Here is a 12,938-nt window from a genome sequence, read left to right on the forward strand (position 1 = left end):
GATAGCTGGGTGAAGGAATGACTATATCTTCATATGGAGGGATGGGGTTACAGGTTGAATTCTTTCTTTTTTATAGGAAAAATGGAATTATTTCCAATCTAAATCTACCTTCTCCAGTAAGATTCCCCAAAACAGAATAAAACACACTAGTCAACTTCCTCCTGTGTGGTCCAGTTCTCCCCTTGTCTCCACTTTCTCCTAGCACTCCTCTGTCTATATTCAGCCACTGTTTGCCCTTCAAAGTTGTTGTGAGGCTCCCTGCCAGCTGCTTTCCATCCACAGACCCAGTTCCTCCACCACCTCTTGTGCATCTAAACATGATCCTCTTCTGCCCTGCTTGTGCCCCAAAACACTGTTAATACACCAAATGCTCCTCCTCCGTGCTTGTTGTGACTTAGTTTTAAGGTCAAGGTGACAGCATGTACAAAAATAGATGGATGAATGGGTTTTCAAGGTTTCAAATAGGATAGATTAGGAGTATTTCACTTAGGTACCCAGCACTGAAGCACCAAAGTTTGGCATCCGGGGAAAAGCCTGCCTTCACCCCATGCACAGATCTGGGGGGGCACATGCCCCTTCCCATGCTTGCTGGAAGTGTGTGTAGTGCCGGGAACCACCCTCTCCCCATCCCCGTGCTCATGGCTCCACCCTGTGTGCTGACTCAGCTTGACAGTGCTTGTTGGTGCCCCCTTCACTTCAGTGCCCGGGGCAGTCACCCCGCTTGCCCCCCTTCCCCTTTGCTACGGCACTGTAGGTATCTATTAGATGCAGTAGGAACTGGGCTACCATTGATGTAAGCTACATGGCTGCTACCAATTTCTGGCCTGAAAAAGACCATAGTCTCAGACAGAAGAAGTCTTGGCTAGTGAGGAAGGCTGGGTTTCCGGAAGAGAAGAGACTGGGTTTGTTGAGATTCATTTGCAACATGAGTTCTTACATTCATTTCCCACTCAATTCCTTCTCCCTGCAGTCACAGAACTGTCTTCCTTCCTTCCTTCCTTCCCAAATGTGACATCAGTCAGTTCCTACCAGGGTTGGAAGAAATGTCTACAAATTGGAAGGTGCTTTGGTTAGATGTGATATCTTTTATTAGACCAACTGAGTAGCTGGAAAAAATTCTTTGCAAGCTCTTGGGCACAATTGCCCTTCTTCAGGCATAGAGACTAGGGAGTCTCTGCTGTTCTGAGACTCCAAGGACTGAAAGAAGCTAAAAGTGTGACAGGATGTCAGTGAGAATGTAAAATAGGTAGAAATTAGGAAAACAAGAGTTAGAGAAGGGAAGGGAGGGGGAAAACAAGGGGGGGAGAAGCCAAAGGTAAGTAAGGGAGACTCTACTGTACTAGTTTTCCAAAGTAGAGGCTGCCTGTGAAAAAGTAAATAGCTAGAAATTAGGAAGACAAAGGGTAAAAAAGGAGAGGAGGGGAGGAAGAAAAGTGTGAAGTGTGAGGTCTGGCAGAGACCTGGTGAATCAAGTGTCAGGCAGGTTGCAATGTATCATAAATCCAAGGTCTATATTGAGTCCATGATTTTTTGTATCCAGTAGATTGATGAAGCAAAGTTCGTAGGCTTGTCTATGAAAGGTGTTTTGTAAGTTCCCTTTGAGGATTAGAAATGATCTCTCAAAGGGAACTTACAAAATACCCACAGGGCTCAAGTCCTGAGCTTTCTGGCTCCGTGGAAGACCCCTGAATGCTCTGGCAACAAAATCAATCTCCTCTCATCCCAGGACATGGCTCCTTGAAAACCTTCAACCCCTGACAGTGCACATCGCTATTGGAGCTCAACCAGTTGCTCCAGCTACAGCCACCCCAATCCAGACATCCTTCTCTGGCAGCATCCAGAGCCCAACTGCCTGCCATGGGTCAAGCCCTGGGTTTATATATCTCCCAGGCACTGCCGCTTTCTGGTCAGGTGACCTCCCTGCATGGGCTACAGGTGTCCCTTGATTAGACTTGCAGGCTTTGTAGCAGGCCAGTAGGGACCGCTCCTGCATTGAGCCACCCACCTCACTGTGCCCGACCACCTTCCAGACTCCGAGTGCCTCCCTAGGGGCACCTTGCATCCGGCTGACCCCCTTCCTGGAGCACACTTGCTAGCCTGGGGGTAACGTAAGCTGCCACCACTCCGAGAAGGGACTGTCTCGGCCCTGTGTCCTCAGGGAAACACAGGCCTAATAGTCCTATGGGTATGCACCTGCTGGGCCTCGATCATACGGTCCCTTGCCGCCTTGCCCAGGGACCTGGTGGTAACCTTTTGCTCCGTCCCTTAAGGGAGTGGCCCACGATCTCCCGTTTCAGGCGATCTTCCCCCTCCTTATCCCGCCTGCCACGACTTTGGTGATATTTCAGTGGTGGAGGGGTCCGATTGCCTGATGCCGGCTGCCTCCCCAAGGCCAAAGCGTGATGTTCTTTGCGAGGCTCCAACCTCCCCTGTACCTCACCCTAGACCCAGCCTCAGCGGCGTGCTATCGTGGTTGCCGACGGCCGACTCTTCACTTGATGTAGGGTCCCTCTGGGTTCCAGCTAGGCTCATGCAGGGGCCCAGGAAGCCCTGGTTCCTTCTTGGCTAGTCTGACCATAGAGCGACCTTGGCTCCCTCTAACTTTAGAGCCCCAAACAATAATAATAAAGATAATAACACTAACGAACAAGCGACAATAGTAATGACAAAAATAATAAGCTAACCACAAGGCTACAGGAACACCCTCCAGGTCCCTCCACAACCTTTCCTAGGTCAATGTATGCCTACTGCAGTGCTATCTCCCTTAATCTAAATGCCCTTCCCCTTGTAGGGTACAGGGCAATGCCGTGGATTCTTCCCCACGAAATATGCTAAGCTCCCTAGCAAAGGAATCTTCCTTTAACGAGCTTCGGTCAGGGTCCTTTGTCCCGGACGTGGGGTCTCAGTCCATCCTCCTGTAAGGATCCCCTCTTAATTCTTATGTTCGTCGACCGCCGCCTGAGTTGATGAAGCCTTTAGCCTCGGCTCTTCATGCGCCCCCAGGGTTACATACAGTCGGGACACCTGGGTCTTGTCAGGTCTGACGGCAGCGTCTTCCCCTGGGCACAATTCAGATTCCTCCTCTGAGTCGAAAGCTCCTCCACCTTCCTAGTGCACTCTGGAGCTCTTCTCCCCAGGCTCTCTTCCCGTCTCTCCTCCCCTTCTGCCCACTCACTCTCCCTTCTTATCCCCCTGAGCTGGTTCTCCTCCCCCTCTCTCCCAGCTGTTTCTCCTTTAAACAAACCGCGGCTAATGAGTCGCATGGGTCCCGCCGCCGCTTTCCGCTCAGCCACGATTCCTGCTGCCGGTAAGTTGTTTTTGTTTATTCTTTCTTCCTCTTTCCTTTCCCAGTGGTGTGCTGCCCCCCAGGGTCCCCCTTGGACCCTTCAGGGTTTGTGCCTTCGCCACGCCCTGGGACAGGGTACTCGACCTGGTACAGGCACTTGGGGCACTTCCCCAAGTCGGGAGCCAAAAAGGAAAGTCTCCCTTAGTCCGCAGACCTAAGGGGCCTCTTAGGCATAAGTTAGACCCATCCCTCAATAGGTCTCCTACACCGGTCACAAAGGAGAACTTTATTGATTACAGGGGTAGGGTAAAAATAGGGTATGAGATAGAGCGATATCATAGAAATCCCATCGAGCAAAGCAGTCTGGCTGAGGTAGGCTTTTGATCACACATCTGAGTTACTGCCAGCTAGATCTCTACCCAGATCTCGAGCAGCTTACTCACAAGCGTCATCCCGAGGCTGTTGGAGATCCCCTCTGGAGGCACGCCGCTACTCACTAGTGAGTTATGGGGGAGAGAGCCCGTTTCAGATGATAAAACTCCTCTCTAAATCTGAGTCCCCGCATGGCTGCTGCCCCCTCCTCCTGGGCAGTCTTAACTTGTATAGCCCCTGTGACCTCATTCCCGTGGTCCAATGGAGGCCAGCACCTGTTGGCTGTAGGCCAACCAATTTGAAATACATCACCAGTTGCCGGGCAGACTCCAGCCCCCCAGGTAGAAGCCCCTCACCCGGTAGCTGATACCAGTCACGTGGGCAGAGGGAGCAGGTTTCCCCCTCCCTCAGGAATGTATCCATCTTAGGTTACCTAAAGAGATAGGGTAAAGGTGAGTCTCCTTTGCTGGGCCCCTCCTAACCAAATTGTCACCGAGCAGAGATTTTGGGGAGAAACAAAGTTGGCTTCCTGCCACACCTCCCCCCCCCCTTTAAAAGCTTGGACCCCTAGCTTTACAGAGCTAGGGGTACAAGCGTGCTTTGTTTGGAAGGGTCACCTTTCACACCTACAGAGAAATTACACACCACCTAATACTGATCCTAACAATAACACATACAAAACATGATGGCATGTCCAGGACCTCCCCCACCAGAGCGCTCTCAAGTCCATCCAACCCACGACCCAGAGTCCTTCCATGACAGGGCATCTGCTATCACATTCTGGCTTCCCTGGATGTGCTCGACAGTGAAGTTGAACTGTTGAAGCTGCCAGGCCCATCACTGAAGCTTGGCATTGGTGTTTTGCATTGTCTGTAACCACTGCAGCGGGGCATGGTCCAATAGGACGGTGAACTGCTGCCCCCATAAATAGGCCCTCAGCTTGTTCAGTGCCCAGGATTGCCAAGCACTCCTTCTCGATAGACGACAGGCTCTGCTCCCGAGGGATTACCTTCCGGCTGAGGTACGCCACGGGGTGCCGCGTCCCTTGGTGCTCTTGTAGGAGTACGGCTCCTAGTCCCGCGTCGGAGGCGTCCGTGGCGACGTAGAAGGGTTCATCATGGAGCGGTGCCTTCAGGATCGGGTGTTTGACCAGGGCGGCCTTTAGGGTGTCGAATGCTTCTTGGCACCCCGGCCTCCAGACCACGGGGTCAGGGCTGCCCTTCTTGGTCAGCTCATGTAGGGGTGCCGCCGTCGCTCCAGATCCTGGGACAAATCGTCTGTAATATCCAGCCAGGCCAAGGAAGGCTCTGACTCGCTTCTTGGCTCGTGGAGGCGGCCAGTCCTTGATGGCCTTGATCTTGTCCCACAAGGGAGCAATATGACCTCCACCCACACAATGTCCCAAAAATACCACTTCGGATAGTGCCCACTGCCACTTTTTGGCTTTCACCATAAAACCAGCTTGCTTGATCTTGCTTAACACGGGGGTCAGATGAATCAGGTGGGATTCAAAGTCCTGACTGAAGATGGCGATGTCATCCATGTACGCCATGGCAAACTGCTCGCACCCTTGTAGCAGGTTATTAGTCAGTCTTTGAAAAGATGCAGGAGAGTTGTGCATACCAAAAGTAAAACCGTAAATTCATATAGTCCCACAGGGGTGGTAAATGTGGACTTGGCTATGGCATCCAGATCCAGTGCCGTTTGCCAGAATCCTTTGGACAGATCGAGAGTAGAGATGACCTTGGCTGGGCCCAGGTGATCGAGCAAAGTGTCCATCCTGGGCATAGGGTACGTGATAGCGTTCAGCTCCCGGTAGTCCACACAGAACCGGATGGCCCCGTCCTGCTTCTGGACGAGTACCGCCGGGCTGGCCCAGGGGCTCCCTGAAGCCCGGATTACCCCTAACTCCTCCATCTCTGTGATCTCTCGTGGTATTTCTTGCTTCACCTTCTCGTTAACTGGGTACGGTCGGGAGTGTACAGGGCGACGGCTGCCCGTGTCTATGGAGTGCACCGCCAGGTCCGTCTTAGCTGGTTTGTTGGCGAACACTGTCCCGAAGGCTTTGAGTGCCGCGAGCAGCTTGTCCTTGTCCTGGGAGGGCAGGTGGTCCGGCAGGCGCAGTTCCTCCATTCCTGCCTCCCCATCCCCGTCACCGTACACGACCGGCTCCTCGGGGTCCTCGGGCGATCCTTCTACTGAGGAAATCCAGAGCACCGCATCCCCTCTATCAAAGTAAGGGTTAAGCATGTTCACACGAACAGTCTCAGGCTTGCTCCCACTCCTGGCCACGACATAGGTCACATCACCCAGCTTGTCCAGGACAACATGAGGACCTTCCCAAGCGGCTTGCAGCTTGTCTGTCTTTAGTGGCAGGAAAACCATAACCTTATCACCGCGGTCAAAGGTACGCAAGCGCGCCTTTGCATCGTACCAGGACCTTTGCTTCTCCTGGGCCTGTCCCAGGGACTCTCGTGCCACTTTCATCATGTCCGTCAGGGTCTGACGAAAGTTCAGCACATGCTCCACCACGGAGGTCTTGGTGGGAGGGATTTTCCCTTCCCACTCCTCTCACCAGATCGAGAGGACCTCGGACTCGCCTCCCAAGCATCAGTTCGAACGGCGAGAACCCCGGGGACTCCTGGGGCACCTCCCGGGAGGCAAAGAGCAAGTGCGGCAGTTTCTCACCCCGGTCATTGGGGTTCGAGTCCACATCGGCCTTTAGCATCCCTTCCAAGGTCCCACTGAACCTCCCTACCAGCCCACTTGTCTGAGGGTGGGAGGCTGTGGTCTTGAGGGGTTTCACCCCACAGCACTCCCACAGGCACCCCATCACCTCCCCCAGGAAGTTTCCACCCCGGTCGGTCAGGATCTCGGAGGGAAACCCAGCTGACAGAAGACCTTGGTTAGCGCATCAGCAACCACCGGTGCCCCGGGGGAGGTCAGGGCAACTGTCTCCGGTACCGAGTGGCAAAGTCCACTAGAATCCGGACGTATTCCTTCCCTCTCCGGGTCTTGTGCCTCAGCGGGCCCACAAGGTCTATCCCCACTTGCTGGAAGGGCTGATCAGTGCTAGGGAGGGGCTGCAGGGGAGCCTTGCTCTTGTCCCTACTTTTGCCCGTCCGCTGGCACGTCTCGCAAGATCGGCAGTAGTGCGTCACATTCTGGGCAATTCGGGGCCAATAAAAGTTCGCCTGCAGCCGCCGGTGTGTCCGTTCCCTGCCCATGTGACCAGCACACGGTAAATCATGAGCCATGGAAAGCAATTGTTGTCTGTATTTACGAGGTACTATGATCTGGCGATGGGGTTCCCAGGTCTTGGCATTTCTTTGGTACCCACAACAGATAGAAAAGCCCTTTATCCCAGACCTCCTGTTCCCTCTTCTCTGGGGTGAGCTCACTTTCATGCTCCTGAGCCGTCTGCCGGAGGTCCTCCAAGCTGGGGTCCGCCAGAACCTCCTGCTTGAACTCCCCTTGCCTGGCTAAGCCATCAGCAGAGAGTTCGGGGGCTCCCGCAGGGAGTGCGCCTTCACCCGCAGGGACTTCCCTGGACTCCTCCCTGAAAGTCTCACCTCCCTCTGCCACTGATGGACTAGACACCTCCCTGGGACTGTCACTTAGCCCACCCTTGGAGTTGCTAGTTCCCTCAGGAACTGGTGTGCAATCATCCTCCGCAGGGGCCTCTCCCACTGCAGCCAATGGTGTGGCTGTCTTTTGGGGAGTTTCTAACCCTCCCCCTCTAGCCTTTCTGCTCTGTAGATGAGTCACCGCATTAATGCAGTAGGGCTCTAGCTCTAGGGCCTGGTCCACCTCCCGGTGCCGGAGTTCTAGCTCTATGATATCCCGTCCCACCAGGATGGGGACCGGAGCCCCTTCCAGGACACCCATTTCTATGCACATCGCACAGCCTCCCCACTCAGTGGGTGGATGGGTTACCTGTGCCTCAAATGGTGGAGACCCCACCCCTTGAATAGTAAGGGTCCTCCCTGGGATTATATTTGCAGGGGAAACAGGTGTGGAAGAAATCAAACTTCGCATTGTGGTTGAATCAGAACTGACAGAGCCAGCTTTTCTTTATTTAAGGCTATACTGTGATCACAGGGAGGATGCACAGCGAGGGGAATCACCCGCTTGCCTGTTTCAAAGGATTTCTCAGACTCTCTAAGTTTACAAGCATATTTATACTAAAGACAGAGAAAGAGATAAAAAATACACCTTGGAGAAACAAAACAATAGTAAATTACACAGAAACTTAGAAAGTTTACTTAAACAACGATCTATGCATAGGGCTATCCCAAGGCATGCAGGAATGCACAGGGCAAGCTATCAAGATAACCCAAGGAATACAAGAATGCAGATTCCTTATCGCAGAACATTTGAATTAAGCAGTATCAGCATGTCTAGTCTTTGTCTGTTTTTCTAGTCAAGTAAGACAATTACTTCTACATTCCCTCATTTTTTCATTTTTTTTTTACAAGTTAGATATTTATAGCCATTAGCCTTTCAACTTCTAGTTTTTCTTTCTCTTTACTTTCTGCTATTTCAACATACAAATTATATACTTCATTTCTGGTTGATGGGCTATTCCGCATTCGCTTGGGAGCACAACTTAAGCAACATTGTATTATCATAAACACTAGGCATACTCCAATAAAAACAACAAACAATATCAACAAACTATGAATGACAGTAGAGCCTAAGGAACTGAAAATAGAACTAAACCAAGAATTCAAATTCCAGTTATCTGACTCATGCAATTTAGCTGCTTCTTTTCGAATTTGTTTACTTAAATCCTGGATTTCTTTTGAACTATCGGGAATATAAGTACAGCATTCTTTACCTATTAAAACACAGACTCCTCCTTTGCTGGCTAGTATATAATCTAATGCAAGTCGGTTTTGCAATGTCATTTGCCTTATTTCCTTCATTTCTGTATTTATTTTATCAAAACTATCAGCAGTAGCATTAGCAATCTTTTCCAGAGACGCTGCAACTTTCTTTATCTCGGACATAGCTAAGCCTGCATCATAGCTGGGGAACATTATACCCCAAAATCTTTGATTTTCTGTAATTTCACGAACATTGCGAATTTTCCCTTTAGGTAAATGAGATCTCATAGTAAAAGCAGGATACGCTGTGGAGACATAGCACGTTCCTCTCCAACCAGAGGGAAGATTTTTATAGGGCTTATCTCCACATACAAAATAGTGACCAGCTAATGCAGCATATCCACCTGTATTACAGCATGGGGACGTCATCCATTGTGAATAATAGCCTGAAAATTGACCTGCAGGGGAGTAGTTAGATATCCAGGAATTATTAGAAAACCAAGCACCATTTATTTTAAATTCTACCTTGCACTTACTGACTCCTACTGCAACACGAGATCCATTACAGGTCCAGCAGAACTTTCCAGGGGTGGCATAAGCTAATCGGACATATTCAGACCGGTTGCAACTTACATTCTGCCAGGTTTCGTTCCCATGAAAATTTGAATAGTAAGGGGCTAACATCTGAGTTGCATTCAAGGGTACCGCTATCATGGGTATTCCTCCAGTAGAATAGATAGGGACATGACTACATCTCCAACAACGAGAGACATTTAAATCTATTCCAATTTGATTAACTAAAGGCAAGAACACATTTTCATGAAGTGATCTTCTTTGTCGGTGCAGAAGTGTAGTTTGGTTTACAGAGTTTCTTATAACTGATGAGTCAAGTTCATATAAGATGGCCCAAAAAGAAATACTGAGAACTATCCAAATCACGACTAACCAACTCCACCTCGGGAACCAGGAACTAGGTAGAGGCCTTTTTCCTGTCCCGAAGGGCACAGTGGTGTCATTGGGGCACAGCCTCTTCGCTCTGTAGTGGCAAATCCTCTTCGCCAGTAGGCGCTTGGCTCACTACTGGTCTTGAGCTCTCCTGCTGACGGGCGCTGGGCTCACTACCAGTCTGTGGAGGCTGATTACAAGATTGATATGGAGGAGACTCTAGGTCTAATGGGGCTGATGTTTTCTTACTGTGTGAAGCATGGATCCATGTCTGGAGTCCATGACACTTTATTGCAGTGTTGGTGGTCAGGAGTACCTGGAATGGGCCTTTCCAGCGAGGTTCCAGCGATGACTTTCGTTGATGGACTTTTACATGGACCCAATCTCCAGGCGGGATAGACTGGCACAGCTCACCTGGTTCTTTGGGGAGAGCTGCCTGTACCTGTGAGTGAAAAGCCTTAACACACTTCATTAGTGCTTTACAATAGTCTAGAATGGTGTCATCAAGTGAATGTATATAGCAAAGGTGGGAAGCAACAGGTGGCGGGGAGCCTCGTCTCGTGGGTCTTCCCATTAGAATTTCATGTGGGCTAAGCCCAGTCTCTCGGTTGGCAGTAGATCTCATACGCATAAGGGCTATGGGAGTGCATCTGGCCATTTTAGGTGAGTCTCAGCACAAATTTTGACCAGTTTATTTTTCAGAATGCCATTTTGGCGTTCTACTTGACCCGAGGCCTGTGGATGGGATGGGCAATGACAGTTCTGTTGGAACCGCAGGACTTTGCAGACTTCTTTCATTATCTGTCCAGTAAAATGAGTTCCTCTATCAGAGTTTAGGGATAAAGCAATACCAAACCTTGGAATAAAGTCTCTGAGCAACTTTTGCTTACAGTGATGGTGTCAGCTTTTGCACATGGGTAGACTTCTACCCATCCAGAAAACATACATACAATAACAAGAACATATTCATAAGAACAACATTTCTCCATTTGAATAAAATCTAATTGTAAATTTACAAATGGTTCCCAAGGTGGGGGATGTGCTGCCTTCTTTGTTTTTACAGGCTTTAAGGAGGTAGACGCCAAGAGCAAACCATCAACATATTGCACAAGCACAGAATTTTCTTTAAATATTATGTCATCTAGATCTTTTTTCAAAATTTGAGAAAAGAGAGAAGGGGATTCAGTATAACCCTGGGGCAATCGCTTCTAGGTATACTGAAGTCCTTGATAGGTAAATGCAAAGAGAAACTGGCTATCAGGGTGTATAGGGGTAGAAAAAAATGCAGAACACAAATCAACAACAGTAAAATAACAAGCTTTAGGGGAATACAGGCCAAGATAGTAGCTGGATTTGGTGCAACAGGAAAAGTAGGTAAAACTGCAGAATTTATCGCACGGAGATCTTATACAAAGCGATAGGTATTCTTTCCAGGTTTTTACAGGAAGAATAGGCGTATTACAAGGGCTCTTAGTTTGGACAATGATACCTTGCTTTAAAAGGGCAGTTATAACAGGGCGTATCCCTTCTTCAGCTTCTGGACGTAAAGGGTATTGAGCAACTTTGGGTAAAGACTTAGCTGGGTTTAATCTAATTTTTACAGGCTGGGCGGTATGGATTTGTCCTACTTCATTAGCATGCCGGGACCAGAGAAACGGAGGGACAGCTTTTATGATTTCTTCTTGCAACACAGAAAGATCCGGGAACTCAGGTTCAGGAGGTGAGCTAGCTGAAACAGCAAGTACTGCTATCTCGTTATCACAGGGGACATCTAAATGAACACCATTAAGAGAACAGTAGATAGTACACCGAGTTTACAAAGCAAATCTCTGCCTAACAAATTAACAGGAGAACAAGGACTAAGGAGAAAGGCATGTTGATCAGAAACAGGACCAAGAGAAACATGTAATGGTTGGGAAACAGGAAGAGGAACTATTTGATGTGAAATCCCCACAGCGTGTACAACAGCAGAGGAGAGGGGAGTTGTGGGAAATTCTTCAGCTCGGAGAGTAGAGCGGCTTGCACCGGTATCTACTAAACACTTCGTAGAGATGCCATGTATCACGCAGGAAACAAAGGGATCGTCTTGATTGAGTGGGAGAAGCGGGGCTGTGATGATGTTACTATTCCTCAGGCTGGCCTAACAGGAGGCTCCCCGATTCGGGACAGAGAATTGAGTGAGAGGAGGTGGTGGTGGGTGAAACGTCATCCCCGGCTGGCCAGGCCGGTGAGGACATTGAGCCTTCCAGTGTCCCGGTTGGCCACAATAATGACAACTGCCATTATTTTGGGACTGAAATCCTCCTTGTCCCATGCCATGACCACGTCCCCTGCCTCTGAACTGTCCTCGATGGAAACCTCGGCTTCTGCCCCATCTAAAGTCTGTAATTGCAATGACATTAGCTTAGTTTCCGTGGATTCCTTTTTCTTTTCCTGGCAGGCTGTACGATGATTTGCAATGGTGACTAGTTCTGCGAGTGGCTCAGCCTGCCAGCCTACAGCAGTTGTGCACAACTGGTCCTGGACTTTAGAAAGAAGTCCGTGGACAAAAGCAGAAGCAACTGCTTCTGGGGCAGTTTCAGCTGCATTTTCAATTCCAGAATATCTTTCAAATACTAGTTTCAAGCGGTCCATGTAGTCTGCTGGGGATTCTCCTTTATTTTGTTTACAGTTCTGTATTTTGGCCCAGTCAGTTTTCCTGGGGCAAATTTTAAGCACAGCCTCAAGGAGACGTCTTCGGGCATCTGCTAAGCGATCTCCAATTCCGGGGTCTTGAGGAGGCCAAGTAGCCTGCGCGATGAGGCGGTTGCGGGCCCATGTTGGATCATAACGATGGATTACAGTTTCCAATTCATCTTTAAATTTCTGGGGTTCCTCTCTGATGTTGGGAAATTGTTTAACAAGGTTTAGGAGATCTCCTGGGGTCCAGGGGACAGGGACTGTGATTGTAGTTTCCCCATTTGGACCTTGCCGTGGAAGTTGGCGTAAAGGCATAAGCTGAGCCGCCTTAGATTTTAAAGAAGGGGCTGGACCATACTGGGTACCAGACCTTAAACAAGAGAAGGGAGTTGAGATTTCAGGAGACAGACGCCATGCCTCCGGTGGGCGTGGGCATGCCCCAGGGGCAGGGGACGGCTGTTGAGCGATAGTTTCCTGGTGAGGTGGGCTAATCCTGCCGGAAGAGCCTATTTGGTTACTTTGAACTTCTTCAGGTTCAGATTGTGCCTGGAACTGATATGGGGGTGGCACATTAAGAAAATCAGTTATATCTTCTGCAGATTCATTCTCAGTTATTTGTGGATAAAGTTGTGTTGGTGCTGATGGTACTATTGATGGGGGGCCCCTTTTGGTGCTCTCTGTTTAATTCCTTTATCTGAGATTTCAGTTTCTCTTGGGAGTCCTTAAGACTCCGAACTTGAGATTCTTGATGTCTTTTGAAAGCTTCTTCGTACCAATCAAAAAATGTGTCCCACTGAGTCTGTGGTATATTACTACCTCTTAACTCA

General features: G+C 49.5%; 1 protein-coding gene across 1 annotated transcript in view; it reads left to right on the forward strand.

The window, feature by feature from the left end:
- Positions 1-3,209: 3,209 nt before the first annotated feature.
- Positions 3,210-12,938, forward strand: part of LOC149865423 (uncharacterized) — an 87,132-nt gene continuing 77,403 nt past the window's right edge. The window contains exon 1 of the mRNA XM_090041509.1: positions 3,210-3,307. Coding sequence (XP_089897635.1) covers positions 3,253-3,307 — 55 coding nt within the window. The 5' untranslated portion in view covers positions 3,210-3,252. The remainder of the gene's footprint in view (positions 3,308-12,938) is intronic.

The sequence above is a fragment of the Crocodylus siamensis genome, chromosome 4, assembly GCF_052110815.1.
Source record: "Crocodylus siamensis isolate JL-2025a chromosome 4, ASM5211081v1, whole genome shotgun sequence".
NCBI classification, from domain to species: Eukaryota; Metazoa; Chordata; order Crocodylia; family Crocodylidae; genus Crocodylus; species Crocodylus siamensis.